Here is a 22,392-nt window from a genome sequence, read left to right on the forward strand (position 1 = left end):
GACAAGTTAGGAGAAAATAGACCTGAAGATTTTATATATAAATGGGAATCTAAATGGATACGGGAAAAGAAAGAATCTCCTATATTAACACATTTGATTGATCTATGGAATAAGATAAATGTTGATAATGAAACACAGAAATCTCTATTAGCAAGGAGACCTTTGTTCCAAAACAGACTTATTCCTTTTACAATGGACAACCAACTTTTATATAATTGGTACCAAAAAGAGATTAAATTTATAGGAGATTGTTATGAACGAGGTATATTGATGTCATTTGAACAATTAAAGGATAAATATAAAATATCAAATAATACTTTCTTTTGTTACCTTCAATTAAGGGCTTACTTAAAAGGTAAGCTGGGTCAAACAATGTTTTTGCCAAAACCTAATGAAATTGAAATTTTAATTCAAAAAGGGAAAATTAAAAAATTTATTTCTTGTACGTATAATTTGATTCAAGAACAGACAATTAAACAAGGAATCCATAAGTCAAAGCAAAAATGGGAAACAGATCTGAATATTAAAATTGATGAAACAAATTGGTCAAGACTTTGTCTTGACAGTATGACAAGTACAATAAATGTTCGACTTAGATTAGTACAATATAATTTTTTACACCAATTATATATTACACCGCAAAAAATAAATAGATTAAATTCAAATCTATCCGATAAATGCTTTCGGTGTAATCAAGAAATTGGTACTTTTTTACATTCTACTTGGTCTTGTTTTAAAATTCAACACTTTTGGATAAATCTAAGAGTCTTATTGGAACAAATTACTGGAATTCAACTTCCACATAACCCTGTATTATTTCTATTAGGTGATATTGAAGGGATAAAGCCGAAACTTAAATTGAATAAATATCAGAAAGAATTTATAAAAATTGCATTGGCAGTAGCTAAGAAGACTATAGCAGTTACTTGGAAATCTGATTCGTATTTAAGTATAGATCGTTGGAATAATGAAATGGCTAGTTCTATTCCACTCGAAAAAATTACTTATAATTTAAGAGATAAATATGTAACATTTTTGAATATTTGGCGCCCTTATTTACAAAAGATAGGATGGCATATTTAAGTGCTCCGAAAAAGATCTTGGTCACTTGGGGAAAGTAACGAATAATTATACCAAATTTATTTTGAATCCCATGGAGCATGTGGAAACCTTCCAATACCCAGGCGGCTCTTCTTTTTTTTTCTCTTCTTCCTTTTAGGTAGGACTATACATGGGGGGGGGGAGGGCTAAGGGGAGGGGGGAGGTAGATTTATCTTTCATGTATTCTTTTTGAAAACTCAATAAAATTATATTATAAAAGTACACATACACAATTGTACATGCAAGTACTCTTCCACCTAAAACTGAAAAGTTAGGATTGGTGCTTTCGATGAGCTCAGTCCTATTATGCAATTTTGAGCACAATTACATTATTAAAAGACTCATTGCTATAAAGAAATATAAAGAAATAGGATTCATTTTGCACCCATAATGCCCCATGCAGAAGCTATTTTCGAAAATGGCAAATGAATGTAATGGAGACAAACTGAGTAGTTACTGGTCCTTAGGTTAGACAGAAGCTTTTGACTATATCTCAATACATATGATAATAATTAACCAATTACCGCACCAGTAAATAATAATAGAAGTGATCTGCATAGAAACTTTCTTAACTAAGAAACATAAGATAAAGTGAAGTAATGTTAGGAAATAAGTGAAACTACATTGAAATCCTGGGTGTAAATAATTTACCTCAGTTTTGTCCTTAATTTAACACATTTTCAGTTTGCAAAAGTATATACTTGTAACTACATGAACTTTTCTAATAAATGTGCACTTGCTCAGCTACAAGAATGAGCTGCTTTACTAATGAATAAAGGTCACCCACTGCCTTTGACCACAATACTTCGTCGGGTCTTTCATTCATAAACTTAATGGGAATAACTGCATTGGATCTTGCCTGCTGTTTGCTCACTGCCTGTCCACACAAGCATTCTGGATAAGGAAGCAGTGGGGATGATGAAGTTGCCAAGCTGATACTTCACATACTCCACCCAACAGAGTGGTCTGCAAGCAGTGACTTGCTCTTTGGCAGATCTTGAAACCAACATCAGAACACGCTAGTAAAGGCATTTGAACCCTTTTCTGATTCTTCTGACAATCAGATGTGTTAATGCCTGACCTTCACCTCGTCCCTAAACTTTGTTTTTCAACTTGCATCTATGGAAGCTCATGATAAAATGGCGAAGCAGACTTGAAGGGCCGAATGGCCTACTTCTGCTCCTTTGTCTTATGGTCTAATTACAGCTTGTATTCTCAGGATCCAGCTAATTATTACCCAGAAAGATGAAGTGAAAATGAAGACAGCACTACTATTCTGTGATAGATTTGTTTTACTGTGCTTTTGTAGCTAATTCATACAGCAGCATGCCATGGGTTTAAACAAATTCAAGTTCAGTTTACTGTCATTCAACTGTATACGTATACCAAAAAGGGAAATGTTTCTCGAGACCAAAGTAAACACGTACACACACCACAAAGTAAAATTACCACAAATAAATTAATGAGGTACATTTACAACACAAGTTAAAAAATAAACAGTATTACGCTACTGGCACGTCATACATGATGAGACCTGGGTGGTGAGTTTAGTAGTCTTACGGCCTGCGGAAAGGATCTGTTTCCCATCCGAACAGTTCTTGTCTTAATGCTACAGTACCTCTTGCCTGATGGTAGGGGCAGTCGGAGAATACTGGACAGATGGGAGGGATCATTGACAATGCTAAGGACCCTGTGTATGCAGCATTCCTGATATATATCCCCAATGAAAAGAGACCGTGATGATCCTCTCAGCATCCTCACAATCCTCTGTAGGGTCTTGCAATTCCCATACCAGAGAATGATACAGCTGGCCTGGACACTCTCAATGCTGCTCCTGTGTAAAAAAAATTGGCTAGAGTGGGAGGGAGGGAGGGGGTATCACTTGCCTCAGTCTCCTTAGAAAGTGGAGACACTGCTGTGCTTTCTTGACCAAAGAGGTAGTACTGAGGGACCAGGTGAGTTCGTCCATTATGTGCACTCCTAGAAACAACCTCCTTTTCAGAAACTGATCACAGACTCGGGAGATCAAGCGTCTCTTCTGTACCTGCAGCAGATAAATCTTTGTTGCTGCTTAACTAACAAGCACACTACTGAATGTGATCTCGGGTATGCTTGTGAAAAACACCTTCCCATTTGGGCAAGAAAACTACATAATGCTGAGGCTAGTTGCAATAGTATAAATGCTGTGTTACTTTTCTGCCACTAGATAGTGCCAACATGCTTCACATGGAAGGGTGGTTATTATGAGGAACTTCCCTAAATAAATATACTGAAACGCACTAAAAGGAATCAATATAGATTTCTGGGAAACAATCTGTAATCAACTGGCTCATGATTAGGTTAAGGAAAGATATACGAAGGAAATGGAATGGGTCTAAGAGCAGCCATATACTCAACAGGCCAAAGGCCTCCCTCCAATGCTGGAAAGAAATACATGAAATAACATGTAGTCTATTATCCAAGGTGGACTACAAGGTTGAGTTTAATCAAAACAAAGGACAACAAATGGCTTTAAATGACACAACTAATATGTAATACTACCTGAAACTGATATTTTGAGTTTGGGGCAGGGTAAGGAAACACAGAGAGTATGATGATCACTTTGTGTCCTATTCTAGTTCACTTTTCTTTGACACAGGTATCTTATTTTGAGGAAAAGCTTAGCTGTCTTCACATCAAGAGAATAACCTTCAATTATATTATAGGACAAACCTTTGGAATGGCATCATAAAGTCTCCCAGTCTGGGCAGCAAATTTTATTTTGCACTGATTTGCTCTCATAGTGTATGCAGGTGTTTTATTATTACATAAAATTATTATGCAGAACTATCGCATTCAGGGGAAATATTCATCAGCAGGGTCAGAAATTCACTGTACATTGTATAATACTTAATGGGCATGATCATCTGACCTACTGCCTATCAAGATTCAAGATTGTTTAATGTCATTTCCAGTACACAAGTGTAAAGGGGAATGAAATAATTGTTACTCAGAGTCAGACTCAGCACAAAAAATACACAAGATAAAGAACACAACAAATACAAGTACATATGGTAGCTTATATACATATATTTAGTTTATGTCCATAAAGTGATGGCATGCAGTATATACGGTGACTGACAGGAAATAAGTAGTGATGGAGTTTGTGGGTGGAGGTATTGATCAGCCTTACTGCTGGGGAAAAGTAATAGTTTATCTGTTATGGGAATCCCCATTTCCAGTTAGGTGTTATTTGGACTGGCAGAGTGGTTTGTCATTTGGGAATCTTCTGACTGGCTCCTACCTATGGGAGGCAGACCTTCCCTGCATTTATGGTAGGAAGCTCCGACCATTCAACAACCCAGCTGAAAGTTTTTAAAGAGTGGAGTGATGGGAGACCCTCAGATGTATGAGATCTCAGGATCTCCAGTTCAGTCTGGGTATTTGTTGGTGGGGGAAATCAATTCTGGGAATAAGGCACACTCCATCTGATGCAGCCACAAATGAAGGTGGTCATCAGGACAAAAGCAATGTTAGGTAGAGTTTTGCTGCATCCTCTAGGGACTTGTGCAGCCTGATTGGTCGAATCTGCACCATCTTGAACCCCCAGATAAACTGAAAGGTGTCCCAGGTTATTGCCAAAGCAGAGGTGTGAGGAACAGGCCACACCTGTGCCTAGTGAGGCAGCTCTCAGAGCAAACTGCACCTGATGACCAAGCTCATCCCAGTTATTGGCAGAGAACAGCATTGCCACAGACCAACTGACCTTCCCAATTCAGTCTATTCAATTCTTGCTACATGCTTTAGCCAGATCCCCAGCACCTCAGGAGTCAGACTATATAGTGAAGGGGACGTTGTTACAATTGAGTCAGTTGCCAAAGAGCATGGCCTCACTTTTCCTGCTGTTGACTCTGGTCCCCGACTGGAACTCAAACTGGTTGCAGATGCTGATCAATTTGTGAACTGATCTTGGATCTGAGCAGATGACAGGTATGTCATCCACGTACAGGAAGGTTTTACCACAAAATGTCATCTCCCTTAAGCCCTCATCCTTCCTGATGGATTCAGTAAAGGGTCTGACACAGCACACAAACAAGACAGGGGAGAGTGGACAACCCTGCCTGACTCTAGACTTGTTGGAGAAAGTATCTGTCTCCCATCTATTGATTCAGATTTTATTACCAATATCTGTGTAGAGCAGCTGGGCCCAATTTCTTACTACCTCCCCAAAATCCATTTTAGAGAACACATCAATCACATATGTGTGAGATATCCTATTGAAGGCCTTGTCCTGGTCCAAGCTGATCATCCATCCCTTTGGCCTGAATATGGACAATGTATCACAAGGCTCTTAAATTAACTGCTTCATGGTTCTCCAACCCGTGTAATTCCTCTTTAGTTCCCTGATGTCATCTAGAGTCAACAGCTTGACATTCAACTTCCATGTCCTCCTGTCGCCTTTTGGTCCTCCGGTAAGTGACAGGAGGCTCTTAGTGTCAGAAAGAACACTGGCATAACACAGGTGGTTCTGACTGTGATGGTCTTAGATATGAAGAGGAAGTCTATCTGGGACCATATTGAGCTGTCCATTGTGGTCCAGGTATTTAGTTTTATTTAAAAATACAGCACGGTACCAAATCCTTCCAACTCGAAGAGCCCGCGCTGCCAAATTACACCCACGTGACCACTTAACCTACTAACCTGTATGTCTTTGGAATGTGGGAGGAAACTGGAGCACCAGGAGGAAACCCACGCAGAGGAAGAACATACAAACTCCTTACGGACAGCAGTGGGAATTGAACCAGTGGCATTGGCATTGTAATAGTGTTAGGCCAACCACTGTGCTACTGTACCGCCTGTAAGTATATTGTGACGTAGCATCGCCCGCAGGAGTGTTGAAGGTGTTGCACAGCTTTGCACGTTTAACTGTTTCCATCAGGAGTCTGGAGCTGGTGTCTAGTTTTCTTGCTGCAGTGCCATCAATGATACACTTGAAGTCACAAGCCAGAGAGACCAATAGACTTTACCAGCAACAGTGGGAGATTCTGGACGATAGACAGCCGTTCATTCAGCATGGATAAGGCATACGCATTGATTAACTGAAGCGTATTGTTCCAGCCCTTGTGAAGGCCATAAGGAGATCCCCTCCCACCACCTCTTTGACTTCAGTGACAGAGAAGTTCCTGCAGTGGAATCCCCAGGCCAGATGCATGACCATCATTCCATCCCAGTCCGAAAGACAATCCTTGGAAAAACCATCCTGACATCCTTTGATGGTTGTGGTGGTGTGACAGCACACACTCTTGTGGAAAAAGTCACCTTGGCAAGGTATTGCAAGGCATCATCACATCGAACAGTGCCCTTCACAACACGAATGTTTAGAAATGTCAGTATTACCTCCATTATTTGAGTTCAGGGATTAACAATCTCAGTCCTTGTGCCCATGGCTATAGTGAACTGCCTCAATGTTTTTGGGCTCAGGTACACGCTGTCGGATCCCTTGTGGTGATGCTGGTGGCTATGTTGTTGTTGCACTTAATCCACGACCAAATAACAAGTGCAGACATTCAAATATTCTAAGATTTCAATCATTCTGGTTAGGTAACTGCAAATGTATGGCCAGCAGTTGGGCAAAAGCAAATTTTTATTATCTTTTAAAACCTGGGGATATGAACTACTGATCAAAGATCCATTACAATGTAGATTAAAGATTCAGCCTATCTTTCTTGAATGACTAATATGGTAGAATGCTTACTGCCACCAATCTCTTCATTTATGAGAAACAGCACAGCAAGGAACAAATTTGGCTTTTCTGTTAAAGTTGTTTATGAAAATATTATGTTGTTTCTTTTTGCTGATAAAATAGCAGTCCTGACACATCGATCATCTTACACAAACAGCTAACCAGTCAAATATTACTGTTCCAAGTCCAGTATTTCCGTGCCGTTGTATATTTCAGAGAACTGAGACTGCTGAATGGAAAATTCAAGGGCATCTATCCCAATTCATCAGTAATTTTAACCTGGACTTGATTGTGGAGTCCAAGTGAAGCAGGGACAGAAATGCTGAAGCTTTCCACACTGATAGCAGCGTGCCAAAGAGGGCCAAGATCAAAATCTATTGGAACTAATCTTTAAACAGATGATTTAAATATTAAGCCTAGATAATGTAATGGGGCAGCATGGTAAATATGGAGTGGCACAGTAGCTTAGTGGTCAGTGCAGCACCTTACAGCGATCGGGGTTCAATTCCCACCATTGTCTGTAAGAAATATGCACATTCTCTGTGACCACGTTGGCTTCCTCCCGGTGCTGCAGTTCCCTCCCACATTCCACATATAACACTGAGATTCATTCTCTTGTGGGTATATTCAGTGAATAAACAGAATCAATGGAAGACTGCATCCAAAAGGACAAACAACCAATGTGCAAAAGACAACAAACCGTGCAAAAATAAATAATAATAAATAAGCAATAACTATCAAGAACATGAGGTGAAGGGTCCTTGGAAGTGAGCTCAAAGGTTGTAGGAACATTTCCATGATGGAACAAGTGAAGTTAAGTGGTTATGGCCTGCGGTTCAAGAGCCTAATGGTTGCAAGGTAATAACTGTTCCTGAACCTGGTGGTGTAGGTCCTGAGGCTCCTGTACCTTCCTCCTGATGGCAGCAGTGAGAAGAAAGTATGGCCTGGATGGTGAGCTGTTGATGATGTATGCTTACTTTTGTGCTGTGTGTAGGTGTACTCAATGGTGAGGAGGGCTTTACCTATGATGGACTTGGCTTCATCCTCTACTTTTTGGTAGGATTTTCCATTCAAAGACATTGGCGTTTCCATATCAGGCCACGATGTGACTACCTACTTTACTCTTCACCACACACCTCTAGAGGTTTGTCAAAGTCTTAGATGCCATGTTGAATCTTCACAAACTCCTGAGGAAGCAGAGGCGCTGCCGTGCTTTCTTTGTAATTGCACTGGACCCAGGACAGATCCTTTGAAATGCTAACACAAAGAAATTTAAAGTTGCTGACCTTCTCCACCTCTGATCTCCTTATGAGGACTGGCTCACAGATCTCCAGTTTCCTCCTCCTGAAGACAATAATCACCTCCTTGCTCTTGCTGACATTGACTGAGTGGTTATTGTTGTGGCACCACTCAGCCAGATTTTCAGTCTCCCTCCTTGATGCTGACTCATCACCACCTTTGATTCGGCCAATGACAGTCAGCAAACTTAAAACACGACATAGGAGCTTTCAGTCAGACGTATAAAGCGCGTAGAGCAGGGGCTACGTGTAGAGCCCTGTATTGCACCCGTGACGATGGAGATTATGGAGGAGATGTTGTTGCAAGTGTAGAAACGGAGGATCCAATCGCACAAGGAGTTATTGAGGTATTGATACCAAGGACTTGAAGCTTATTGATTAGTTCCGGGGGGATGATAGTATCGAATGTGACCTGTAGTCGATAAAGAGCATCCTGATGTATGCACCTTTGCTATCCAGAAAGACATTTGGGTTAGTGTTAATGAGTTGTGGACACGCTATGTTGACACTGAAAGCATGGAAACACTTGTGGGCTGGTCCCAACACACCCATGGACTGTTGGTCATTAACACAAATATCTCACTGTATGTTTCAATGTACACGACACAAATAAAGCTAATCCTAAAGGATTCTCTGAATCATCTACAGGTCCAGAGCCAAGCTTTAAATTGGATTTAAAACAAAGTTGTGCCACTGTGCGTGGACTGGGGAGGAGCAGTTAATAACACATTAATTACATTTTGCCTTCCTCTTATGAAAGGTCACAGATCAAAAATCAGTGTTGAAAACAGCAAAGACAGCGGTCTAAGATCCTGCCAAATGAAGCTGTGATGTGCCAAAACAATAACCTAATCTGAATACATCATAATACTTTCTCATCATTATTCCCCGAGATTGTCTCAAAGCAGTTTGTTGAACCTCGACCTTTAAAGAGGAAGTTTTATAAAACCTCTTAATAGTTGTTGCTTTTGGCAATTAGTTTTAGTGATTAACCTCAACCTGCTTATGTAAAAAATCTTCCAAGTTTGATTCTTTCTGGTTTACTGTTTAATTATGAAAATGCCGAAGTTTCAAAATCTATACAATTTAGCTAGATTTATTGCATTTCACAGTTATATCCACATTTGGATGGAGAAATGCAGAAGATACAGTGGATTGTTGGCTTATTCCACCACTGAAATTTCTGAATGATTTATGATAGTCCACACTTCAGAAAGCAATGGATAGACTGCTTCTGTAAAAATCCAAACTGCAGGATCACTTACACTCATTGGAATTAAGTGAAGTGATGATGGCGCTAAATGGCAACTCCTTTGCTTTCATCTTCAGAAACAGCTCTATTTCCATCTTCAATACCTTTATTTTTCCCTTTCAGGGTTCTTTTGAAGACCCTGACCTGGAGTTACACGCTGACTACAGTTCTTTGCGGGAATGGGACCCGCTCTCGGGGATTCATAACCGGCCGCTGTTTGGCACACCAAGGGCTCAGCCTAAGAGTTTGGCTCGGCTTTGGAGGCCTAGGATCCCAGGGCTCTGGATATGGGCGGATTGAAGGTCGATGTCACCGCAGGAGACCCAAGTGTCGTCGGGGGAGCCAGAATATTTTCGGCTGTGTGCCCAGAGACTTGAGATCTTTGGGCACAGAGCTCAAAAACAGCGATATAACAGACTTTTAACATTTTAAACCAGCGAGTTGTTTGTTACGTCTCCCTGCTTGTTGTGAAAACAGAGACACCTCTTTCTTCCTTAATCGGGGGAGAGAGAGAGAGACAGCCTGTGGTATGTCAAATGCCAGGTGAACAATGTAGTCTTTGGGGTAACTGCAAGTCTGTGTCTTTACTGTTGCTTTGCTCACACGTGAGTGCCTGGTGGCAGGTACCGATGCTTTTATTTTGCCGGTAGGGGGAGGGAGGAATGTTGCTTGCTGCTGCTTATGCACGGGAGGAAGGGGAGCTGGGGAGGACTTTGCGGTTCTAACATTTAACTGTCATTCATTCTTCGGGGCACTCCTCCATTTTCATGGATGGTTGTGAAGAAAAAGCATTTCAGGATGTATATTGTATACATTTCTCTGACATTAAATGTACCTTTGAAACCTCTGAAGACTCTATTTTGGCCTTTGGTTTTGAGCGAACAGTCTGAGATCAGCAAAACTTGTATATCTCACTTAGAAAAAATAATTTAATCTGGCTTAAAAAGCAGACAAACATCATGCAGTAATAAATACATTTGTATTAGGTGCATATATACTCTATGATGTACACTTTCTGAACCATTACCATTTGAACTCATTGCCATCCATATTCACCTTCAATTTCCCTTATCCAATTTACACACACTTTAAAATACCAAAGTTTTTAAAAACAAAGAAATCAGTGGTTAATTTCTTTTTAAATATTGTGTTAATTTTTGTTAAATGTCATGCAATAAAATAACTGGTGAAAGAAATCATAGCCTTAAATCCAAAAACTTTGAAGAAATATTCTGTACTGTAATTACACAGGGTGCCCCAGACACAAGGCAAAAATAAACACATTTGCAAGATTTCTGTCTCTCCGCACTCAAGGAAAGGCCCATTGTTAATGAAAGTGGCAACCTAAAACAAAGGTTTTTGTGCTGGTTACAGATAATAGCTGCTCTTCCTCTTCTAGAGGAAGTAGTCGGTAAAAGGTCGTCAATACTGGCACCCAAACTTCCTTTACCCGTGGGAAAGGTGTACCATGTTCCCAAAATGCAAACCTTTCTCAGTTTGCAAACTGCTAGCACAAAATGATTCTCCTTTGCTATCACTTAATCTGTTCAAATTGTGTAACTTCCTTGGAAACTGTGAATCAAACACAAATTCAAATTTTATACAAAATGAAAGGTGGCTGTAATAGATTAAACAACTTACCATAAAATCAGGATCGTATGTTGCCTCTGTGTACAAATTGCTCCCCTATTTTGAAGGCAATAAGATTGCATGAAGGTGAGATTAATTCACCGATAACAAATGGCACTTTAAAAAATGGCACAAAATACAGAGCACAATAGATAAAATATTTGAGACAAATAGAATACGAGGAGCAAATCATAAACACAAGTGATCTTGCAGATGCTGAAAATCCACAGCAACACCAACAAAATTCAGAACAACACACATCAGCTGGAGGAACTCAGCAGGTCAGGCAGCATCTATGGAAGGAAATAAACAGTCGAGACCCTTCATCAATACAATGAGAGGACACTGAAAACTTAAGGACTAGGTGTTGAACACCTGTAAGAACCTTGACCTTGAACACGTTGAATTACTTGCTTATATGGTGTAGATTCTATGTTATAATCAGTTTGAAGGTACACAAATGTTGGAAACTTTTTTGAACTATAGTTCAGATCTTTGCAACCTTGCAGCATAAATGGACACATAATACAGAACAATCACAGTGAGGAGCTTCTGACTACAGAACAGGAAATATTCTGCAGGGGGTGAATGCTATTTAATTTAGCTGCTTCAACAACTACACCAATTAGTGTGCTGCAAAATGAAATGCTTGAGATACATTGATGAGGCCATTCTTTAAAAAGGGAAAAGACATTTTGCATATATTAATTTTCTTCTGATGAAATGGACATATTGTATTCTCATTTACGTGTCATTTCTGCATTAGCTTTCATTGGACTTTTTGAGATACAGTTTCAAGTAAACGATGAAATCTCTTTAATAATTATCTCAGCAAAGCATCCTTCAGGTAATAGCAAACAACTTGAGTAACTGGACAGAATTGTACAGAGCACCAACCTTTGCAAAAGCTACTGATGTTTCAGGAGTAACACACCAAATGCTGGAGGACATCAGCAGGCCTGGTAGCATCTATGGAGAGGAATAAAAAGCCTGAAACATTGGCTCTTTATTCCCCTATGTAGATGCTGCCTGACCTGCTGAGTTCCTCCAGCATTTTGTGTGTTTCTCTGGATTTCCTGCATCCGCAGAATCTCTTGTGTTTGACGTCTCAGCAGTACTTTTTCTTCAGAAATGACATTATGAGACAATGTAAAATTTCTGAGTTAATCATGATTTATGAATTAAAATAAAACCTCTTGGAAAAAGGGTCACAATTCAACAAAGTGAACTTGATCAGAGGTTAATGTTGAAAATAAAGCTCCCCCGTTACAGACCTCAAAGGCTGAGGGGACAAATACCCCACAATGACAACAGTAAAGCAGTCATTCCTGTTGCCTTCTGCATCTTTTAGTACTCAATACGCTCTTACTCTTACAGAAAAAACAACTAATATTAGGAGGAAAATAAATAAATGCAGGGGTGGCAAGGTTCTATTCAAATGATTGCTAAAAGACATTTGAATTATTTTAACTTTCACAGAGCATCTTTTCCAATTTGAAATTCTTTGAGGTACTCATTATTTACCAAGTCAATAAAATAAAATCAATGAAGTGAAGCTACGGTATGTCAATAAAATGACAAAATGCTATGAAAATTATTTAATTTCTATTACATGCATGCTCAGCAGAGTACAGAACTGAACTCACCACACTGTCAGGGCTGGGCTGAATGACCTCCCATGTCTGGGAGTCCACATCATAGCAATGTAATTCATTAGGCAGTGTATTATCTGCAGCACCTCCAAATACGTAGAGATGTCGATCAAATGCTACCATGGTGTGGCCATACCGCCTCTGAGGTGGGGGAGGAGAACCTCGGAGCAAGTGTTCGGTGGGAATCCTTGTCCAACTATACAAGAATGCAAAACAAATTTAAATTATTATAATTTAAATAAAAATAAATTCAAGTAGCAAAATGTTTGAACAGCCATAGAACAACATTAAGCCAATGTAATCAAAAGTCATTTTTATTTATACTAGTATATTTCTCTTAATGGGAAAGGAGAGTGTAAAGAGACTCTCCCACTATTGAGGACATTCTCTGCATCTCTACTTTAACCAGATCTTTCACTATTTGACAGGTTTCAATGGGATCCCTCCTTATCTTTCTAAATATCAGTGGTACAGGCCCAGAATCATCAAACTCTCCTCATACGTTATTCTGTTCATTCCCAAGACCATTCTCAAAGCCTCTTCTGGACCTTTTCCCTCACCATATATCCTTGCTTAGATATGGGACCCAGAGCTGCTTTTGGTTCTCCAACTGTGGAATGACCAATGCCGAATGAAGCTCAGCATTGCATCTTTGATTTTATGTTCTAGTCCTCTCTAAACAAATGCTACCATTCCATTTGCCTTCCTTACAACCAACTCAATCTGCAAGTTAACTTTTAGGAATCCTGCATTAGGACTTTCAAATCCCTTTCAACCGCGTGATTTCTCAATCCTCTCCCGATTTAGAGAGTAATCTACACCTTTATTCCTTCTATCAAAGTGTATGTCCACACACTTCCCTACATTGTATTCCATCTGAAACAACAGGAATTCTGCAGATGCTGGAAATTCAAGCAACACACATCAAAGTTGCTGGTGAACGCAGCAGGCCAGGCAGCATCTGTAGGAAGAGGTGCAGTCGACGTTTCAGGCCGAGACCCTTCGTCAGGACTAACTGAAGGAAGAGTGAGTAAGAGATTTGAAAGTTGGAGGGAGAGGGGGAGATCCAAAATGATAGGAGAAGACAGGAGGGGGAGGGATAGAGCCAAGAGCTGGACAGGTGATAGGCAAAAGGGGATACGAGAGGATCATGGGATCACTCTCCTTTTTCTCCCTCTGTCCCTCTGAATATACCTCTTGTCCATCCTCTGGGTCCCCCCCCCCCCCCTTGTCTTTCTTCCCGGACCTCCTGTCCCATAAAGTCATCAATTCTGTCACCCAGATTAACATACAATGTGAAAACTAGCATATCCAACACTGACTCCTGGGGAACACCACTAGCCACCGGTAACCAACCAGGAAAGGCCCCCTTTATTCCAACTCATTGGCTGCCTGGCAGAAGGCAATCTTTTATCCATGTTAGTACCTATCCTGTAATATAACACAGGTTCCCATCTTGCTTAGCAGCCTTGTATGCAGCACCTTGTCAAAGACCTTCTGAAAATACAAGTAAACAACATACACTGGCTCTCCTTTGGCTATCCTGCGTGTTACTTACTCAGAATTCTAACAGATTTGTCAGGCAAGATTTCCCCTTGAGGATACCATGCTGACTTCAGCCTATTTTACCCTGTGCTTCCAAGTACCCTGGAACCTCAATCTTAATAATGGTTCTGTAATCTTACCAACTACTAAGGTAGGCTAACCAACCTGTAATTTCATGTCTAATGCCGCGCCCGCCTTACATTTGTGATTTTCCAGCCCTCTGAAACCATCAACGCTTGAAAGATCACTACCAATGCCACTACAAATTTTTCAGCTCCCTATTTTAGAACCATGGGGGTCATCCATTCAGGACTAGTGACTACTACCTTCAGATGATTCAGATTCCCAAGTACATCCTTCTTAGTAAGAATGACTACACTCACTTCTGCCCCCTTACACATTTTTTGTGTTCAAAACTTCAAGATGATCAGGTCTGCCATATATACATTGAAGCCACTTTATTAGGTACAGGAGCTGAACCCAGATGTCGTCTTCCACTGCTGTAGCCCAGCCAGTTCAAGGTTTGATGTGTTGTGCATTCAGATATACTCTTCTGCACATTACTGTTGTAATGCATGGTTATTTGAATTACTGTCACTTTCCTGTCAGCTTGAACCAGTCTGGCCATTCTCCTCTGACCTTTCTTACCGACAAGGCGTTTTCGCCCACAGAACTACAATTCACTATTTTTTTTTGTTTTGTTTTTCACACTTTTCTCTGTAAACTCCTGAAATAGTTGTTTGTGAAAATCCCAGGATTTTTAGCAATTTCTGAGATACTCAAAGCACCCCGTCTGGCACCAACAAGCATTCCATGGTTACAGTTGCTTAGATCACATTTCTTCCCCATTCTGATATTTGGTCTGAATCTCTTGACCATGCTTTTATACACTGCAACACAACTGACTGATTAGATATTTGCATTAACAAGGTGTACCTAATAAAGTGACCACTGAATGTACATCTGAAAACATCTCTGGTATCCTAATTTGTATTGTCAGCTAGCTTACTGTTATATTTTATCTTTTCTCCCCTTATTGCTCTTCTGTTGTTTTTTTTTTGGAAAGCTTCCCAATCCTCTAGATTTCCAGTAATTTTTGAAATATTTTTAAGCCCTCTCTTTTGCATTTTGACTTCCCTTGTCAGTCATGGTTACTGAACCTCCCCTCAGAATGCTTCTCCTTACCTTGGCTGAAGTGACCCTGCATCTTCTGAATTACTCCCAGAAACTCCAGCTATTGCTGCTTAGGCCCCTTCCAATCAACTTTGACCAGCTCCTCTCTCATGCTTCTGTGCTTACTTTTATTCAACCGTATTAGCAATATATCTGATTTTAATTTCTCCTTCTCAATTTGCAGGGTGAATTCTATCATATCATGATCACAGCCTTTAGGCACAGTGATTATAATTTGATCAGGTGCCTTTTAATGCTACACAGGGGATACTAATTTAGCCTGCCCAAGGCACCAATGCAAAAATAAATTCTGTTTGTTCTTGGAACAGCTGCTTAGAGGTTCATTAACAGGTTGATTACCAATTACATGTTACTGTTTATTATCATGGGTGTACATCAATTAGGTGGCTAATCACTGACCCAATCCTCTTGTCAAGTTCTAATTAGTTGATTCAGAATTGATTAGCATCCAACTGTAGCTCAAGGATTGAAGCAGCTACTGAATAAAATGGAAGGCTTTCTGGAAAATGTCAAGATATTATTAAGACTTGGTTTATATTTATTCCAGAAACACTTCAAAGACAATCTGAACTAACAAGTAGTAAGCTATTCTATTTATAGGACACCTTATGAGAAGCACAAGAAAACGATTGTTTATAATGGAATAGCTGGAGAAGGAGCATTTGATAAAGGAGCAAAGCAGGTTTTAACTCAGAATCAGGTATCACGAGACACTTGCCTATCTGTGTTCTGACAGCATTAATAATTTCAAACATCCACATGACGCTGATGTCAGCACATTGCTTCACAGTGCCGGACTGGGATTCGATTCCCACTGCTGACTGTAAGGAATTTGCACATTCTCCCCGTGACCGCATATGTTTCCTCCCACATCCCAAAGATGTATGGGTTAGTAGGTTAATTAGTCACACAGGTGTAACTGGGCAGTGGGGGCTCATTGGGCCAGGAGGGACTATTACAGTGCTGTATCTCTAAATTTAATAAAAATGAGCATTGAAAGTGGTTCAGAACATCTGGATTGTGTCATCATATAATCACTACAAAATTTCAGAGGGAGAACTGAATTGGTAAAGTGTAAAGCTGCTAATTCAATACAAGCTGAGTCAGTGGTAAGGAAGGCAACTGCAATATTAGCATTCATTTCAAGGGGACTAGAATATAAGAGCAAGGATTTAACATTGAAGCTTTGGTTCGACCACATTTGGAGTATTGTCAGCAATTTGGTCCTCTTGTGTTAACAGTGGAGTGGGTCCAAAGGAGATTCACAAGAATGATTCCAGGAATGGAAAGGTTACACATGATGAGCATTTGATGGCTCTGGGATTGTACTTACTGTAGTTTAGAAGAATGGGGAGGGGGGGAGAAATCACATTAAACCTACTGAATATTGAAAGGTTTTGATAGAGTGGATGTGGTGAGGATGCTTCCTATAGTGGGGTAGTCTAGGACCAGGGGACACAGCCTCAAAATAGAGGGACATCCATTTAGGACAGATGAGGAAGAAATTCTTTACTCAGAGGGTGTTGAATCTGTGGAATTCATTGCCACAGACAACTGCGGAGGCCAAGTCATTGAGTATATTTAAAACAAAGGTTGATAGGTTCATGATTAGTTGGGGCGTCAAAGGTTACGGAGAGAAGGCAGGAGGATGAGATTGAGAGAGATAATAAATTAGTAATGATGGAATGGTGGAGTTGACTCAATGGGCTGAATGGCCCAATTCTGCTCTTATGTCTTACATTGACCTATATTGTGGTGAAATGCTGTGTGCTCACACTTTTTTTTTTATAACTCCCAAGTGGCCAACATCACAGAACGCATGTTGCTGAGTAAGGCAGAGAACTTCTACATCAGCATTTGATGAGAAAACAATGGTTCCTTCTCCAAATCACATCTTTCCTGAGCAGAGTTTCCTTTCCTCAGGACCTCTGGCACTCTAATAAGAATTACATTAGTTTATTAAGGATGACAGTGATTAGAAAGAATAATGATAGAGCACGTACACTTTTTCCTTGAATTCAAATTGAAAAAGATTATTGGTGATCTTTGCTCCACTCTGTCCTGAGAAAACAAACATCTTGTCTTTGCAGACAGCCACAGGGAAGTTACAGCATGACGGAGGGATCTCACCGCTCTGCTCAATCTAAAAAGAAAATACACAGACAGCAGATTTTATTAGCGATTACAGCCTTCAGAAGTGTTTTTGAAACTGAACAGCTTAGACAACTACAAGGCTGATGGAGGAGGCCTGAAAATGAATACCAAGAGTAAAGAGGAGAATTTATGAAGAGGAATCAGTGGAAAGATTCAGTAGGAATATAGATTAACACAAAAGAAAAAGAGCCCATCTTTATAAGTTGATAGTAAAAGGTTGATAAAGATAAAAGGGCAGAGTCTTTTAAAAGCCATAAAGAAGATCTAAAGAAGCAAAAGGTAGATTTAATTGGTTCGTTCACTCTCTTATCCATGACATAATCCAAACAAACTGCTAGCGGGAGGACTTTCTCAGCAGTTAACATAACAAAGAAGCCATTTCAATTATAACATAACAAAGCAGCCATTTTAATTAGCCTACACAGTAACATAAAAGTAGAAACCCCTAACTAAATATTAAATGAATATTGTGCATATTTATTATGAAGATGATGAGGTCAATGTTGCAGCAAGGAGAGTATTAATGACACTGAAAAGGATTAAAAATGAAGAGCCGCAGGCATATAGAAGACAGGCAACTTTCAAAGTAGAAAAAATAGCTAGTCTAGGTGGGAGGCACTCTGACTTACTGAGGGACCCTTTTCATTATATCCTGAGGGATACAGGTAGAGTGAATGCACACATTTTTGCCCCAGGGAAAGGGAATCAAAAATAGAGGGCATAGGTTTATGGTGAGAAGAGGAAGATTTAAAAAGGGACCCAAGGGCAGCTTCTTCACATTGGGTAATACATATATGGAACAAGCTGCCAGAGAATATGGTTGAGATAGATACACTAACAACATTTAAAAGGCACTTGGTTAGGTAAATAGATAAGGAAGGGTCAGAGAGATATTTATCAATATTTAAATAATACTGTCATAATTTTTATACTAACCACTGATTCTGCCTATTCATTCATATTCATTCAACTTTCCTAAATTACCCTCCAACCTCTGTGTCCTCGCAATGCACCATCAGTTAAACCAGGAAATATCTAGCCTCCCTCCCTCCATCCTAACTACTGATGTATTTTGCGAACATAACAGATTAATTGCAATAATTTAGGTATGTAAATAAGAAATGGAAGATGAGCGTTACCAAAAGATGCAGATTTAAAGCTAAAAGGACAAGATATAGCATTATTTTCAATAAATTGTAAAACCAGTTGCTGTGATTTGGATTAATATCCTGAAAAGGATAAGGAATGGATGGAGGAGGGTTAAAATGAAGTTGTGAAACTGAATTCAACAGCAACATGCATTGGAGAAAAAAAATTAATGGATTGTAGGGGTAGTATGTGATACAGGGCTACCTGGATAATTCTTACAAAGAATAGGTAAGAGAATTAAAAGAGCCAAGGATACACATTGTATCAAAAGGACAGGCAGATTCGTAGAGGGGGTGGGTGGCTCTGTTGGTAAAAAAAAAATGAAATCAAATCCTTAGAAAGAGGTGACATATGATGGAAGATGTAGAATACTTGTGGGTAGAGTTAAGAAACTGTAAAGGTAATAAGACCCTGATGGGAGTTATATACAGGCCCCTCAAACTGTAGCCAATATGTGGGATACAAATCACAATGGGAGATAGAAATTGCATGTAAAAAGGAGAACGTTATGATAATCATGGGGGATTTTAATACGCAGGTAGACTGGGAAAATCTGGTTGATGCTGGATGCCAAGAGAGGGAAGATGTAGCATGCATACAAGATGGTTTTTTTTTAAGCCCACGAGGAGAAAGGCAATTCTGGATTGAATGAACCAGATTTGATTAAGGAGCTTAACGTAAAAGAACCCTTCAGACACAGTGATCATGACAGAATTCACCCTGCAGTGTGAGAGGGAGAAGCTACAATCAGCTCTATCAGTATTACAGTGCAATAAAGGGAATCACAGAGGCATGATAGGGGCTGGCCAAAGTTGGTTAGATGGCGACACCAGCAGAAATGACAGCTGAACAACAATGGCTGGAGTTTCTGGGAGCAATTCATAAGGCTGAATGGAATAATTCTGCTCCTAAGTTTTACGGACCTCCTTTTGTGCTGCAATCTTAGATTTTTTTTCCCTTTTTTGTTTATACCTAGTACTATGGCTTTAAGTCTATCTGCAGAACGTATTCTCCAACAAAATATGAACAAAGCCTCTCTCAAGTGCTTTTAGGACTTGATAGCTTGAAAATGAAAGGATTTTCCATCCTTCTGGAAAACTTAGCAAACGTGGTGAAGTGGATTATGATCATCTGATGCTTCCAGGGATTAAATAGCTAATGCACAAGCCACACCAATCATACAGGGAGTTGTGCAATAAAGATATAACAGCAGCTTGTGTCCATAGAACCAAACGCTAGCAAATATCCACTTCTCCACGCTGTGGATGTTCTCTGATTCAACTCAACAAATCAAATCTTCTTAGATTCACCCTTGGCTCTCATTGATGATCGCAAAATATTACACTCTTTTCAATTTCTAAACATAATGCACACCATGCAAGGAATATATATGCACCTCTGACCCTTCTAACGAGGAGCACACATTTCCCGATTCATACAGCAGCATGAAACTTATTTCAAAAATCAAACAAAACAGCAATATTTACTTCAAGCTTTCACAACAGTTTTGATTTTAACTAACTGCCACATTTGTAACTTCTTACCTCGTCCCAGCATGCCATCTCTCTATCATGGAGACCTATGGTCCACATATCATTCAGTCTGAAAGGAAAAGTATCACATTTAACAGCTTCATAAACACAGCACCTCAATATCATTTTGAATATGTTGTCCTAAATTTGGTTTCTGTACAGACAGAACATTGACTATCCAACAGTGTGAAAAAAACTGCCCAAGTTCACAAAAAGCCAAATAAATCCAATTCAGCTAATTAACAGTAGTCTGCTCTCCATCCAAGTGATGGACGGTGCTATTAACACAAGAGAAAGAAAATTTAATTTCAGGGACAAGGCAAATATTTTTGGAATCAATGTCAGAACTGGGGATTTCCGCTGGTGAATGCATAACCAAGTTCCATTCACAACTCCTAGGAGAATGAAACAGCCAATACCTGCATTTAGCAATATTCAGAAGTGGGTTGGCAAATCATAAAGTGCATACAACAAGAGTGCTAGGCAATGACCATCTGCAATGAGACAAAGTAAAACCACTACTTTGACATTCAAATTGGATTGGTCAGTCTCCAACCTCGGCACTAATATTTAGTTATGATTATTAAAGCAAAACTAAAGTTAAGGCATTGAAAAGATGGATTCTACATTTTCTGGAAAAGAAAAGATAAACTAGCCATTGATATGAAAGTTAACTAGACCATTCACATAAATACAGTAGCTATTGAGGGTGGGTATTCCATGGCCTCCAGCTCACTATCCATCTCCACAAAGCCTTTCTACCAACTACAATGTATTTCAGGAATGTATTGATATGTTGTCCACTTTCCTGGTTGTAAAGTTCCACTCATGTTCAAGAAGCTCAAGACCATCTGAAATTAAGTAGACATCTTGACTTATAACCCATCGACCACATTATGCATTCATTCTCTGCATTACTGGCTTCACTGTGCACCATCTACAAAATGCTTTATGATTACTTGACTCAGCTAGCTTGACAGCAGTTCTCAAACTCAGGACTTCTATCACTTAAAGAGACAGGGTGATCAGGTGAATGGGAAACATCACAAGCTGCAAGTTCCCCTCTAAGTCGTATACCATTCTGACTTGAGAATATGACACTGTTCTTTCAGCATGGCAGAGTCCAAATCATAAACTTTTCATCCAACAGCAGAGAGGGGCTGCTTTCACTAAAAGAATGCAATTCACCATTAATGAATGCTAGCTATGCTCATGCTACTCACATTCTGTAAGTCAGTTAAAAACTGCATCTCTGAAGATCCATCCCCGGCCCAACATTCAATTACAAAGAAGGCACAGCAGCAGTTATGCTTCATTAAAGGTTTGAGGAGACATGCTGTGTCACCAAAGACTCACAAATTTCTACAGATGCACTGTGGAGAGCATTCTAACTGGTTGCATCATCATTTGATATGGAGGGGCCACTGCAGAGGATTGGAGGAAAAAAAAACTGCAGAAAGTTGTAAACTCAGCCAGTTCCATCATGGGTCTGAGAACATTGGCATCTGTCATTAAGGACCCCCATCACCCAAGAAATGCCTTCTTCTCATCGTTATCAAGCAGCTGATACAGGAGCCTGAAGACACATAGTCAACATTTTAGGAATAGCTTCTTCTTTTCTGCCACTTTTGAAAATGAAAATACAAATTTCATAACACATGCCAGTGATATTAAACCTAATTCTGAAACTGCATATGAAAGAATTTTAAAATGACAAGTTTCTAATGAATCATTGTAAGGAAATTAGACTCACTCAAGCAAGACAGTGGTGAATAAGGAGCAAGTTCAATGAAATTATGAGAGGCATAGATAGGGAAGATAATCAGTCTTTTTTCAAGGGCAGGGAAGATAATCAGTCTTTTTTCAAGGGCAGGGAACATAAAATTAAAAGGGCAGAGATTAAAGATGAGTGGGAAAAGATTTAAATGGTTTCCCATACAGAGGACAGCGGGTATGTACAGTACACTGAACTGCCAGAAGAGCTGTCAGAGGCATTTTTGACAGGTACATGGATAGGAAAAATTCAGAGGGATATGGGGCAGATGCAGATAAATTCAATGGCGTTTTGGTCAACACGGACAATTTGAGCTGGAGGGCCTGTTTCATGGCCATATAATTTAATGAGAGCTAATAAAAAGCCAAAAAAAAAACCATGAAGTGCCCT

The 22,392-nt window shown here is 39.7% G+C and overlaps 1 protein-coding gene across 1 annotated transcript in view; it reads right to left on the reverse strand.

The window, feature by feature from the left end:
* The window catches only part of lztr1 (leucine zipper like post translational regulator 1), an 86,346-nt gene that overhangs the window by 40,622 nt on the left and 23,332 nt on the right, over positions 1 to 22,392 (reverse strand). The window contains exons 7-10 of the mRNA XM_072247974.1: positions 20,241 to 20,298; positions 17,397 to 17,536; positions 12,649 to 12,850; positions 11,015 to 11,059 (exon numbers count right to left, since the gene is read on the reverse strand). Coding sequence (XP_072104075.1) covers positions 11,015 to 11,059; positions 12,649 to 12,850; positions 17,397 to 17,536; positions 20,241 to 20,298 — 445 coding nt within the window. The remainder of the gene's footprint in view (positions 1 to 11,014; positions 11,060 to 12,648; positions 12,851 to 17,396; positions 17,537 to 20,240; positions 20,299 to 22,392) is intronic.

This window comes from Mobula birostris, chromosome 31 (assembly GCF_030028105.1).
Source record: "Mobula birostris isolate sMobBir1 chromosome 31, sMobBir1.hap1, whole genome shotgun sequence".
In the NCBI taxonomy this organism is placed as follows: Eukaryota; Metazoa; Chordata; class Chondrichthyes; order Myliobatiformes; family Myliobatidae; genus Mobula; species Mobula birostris.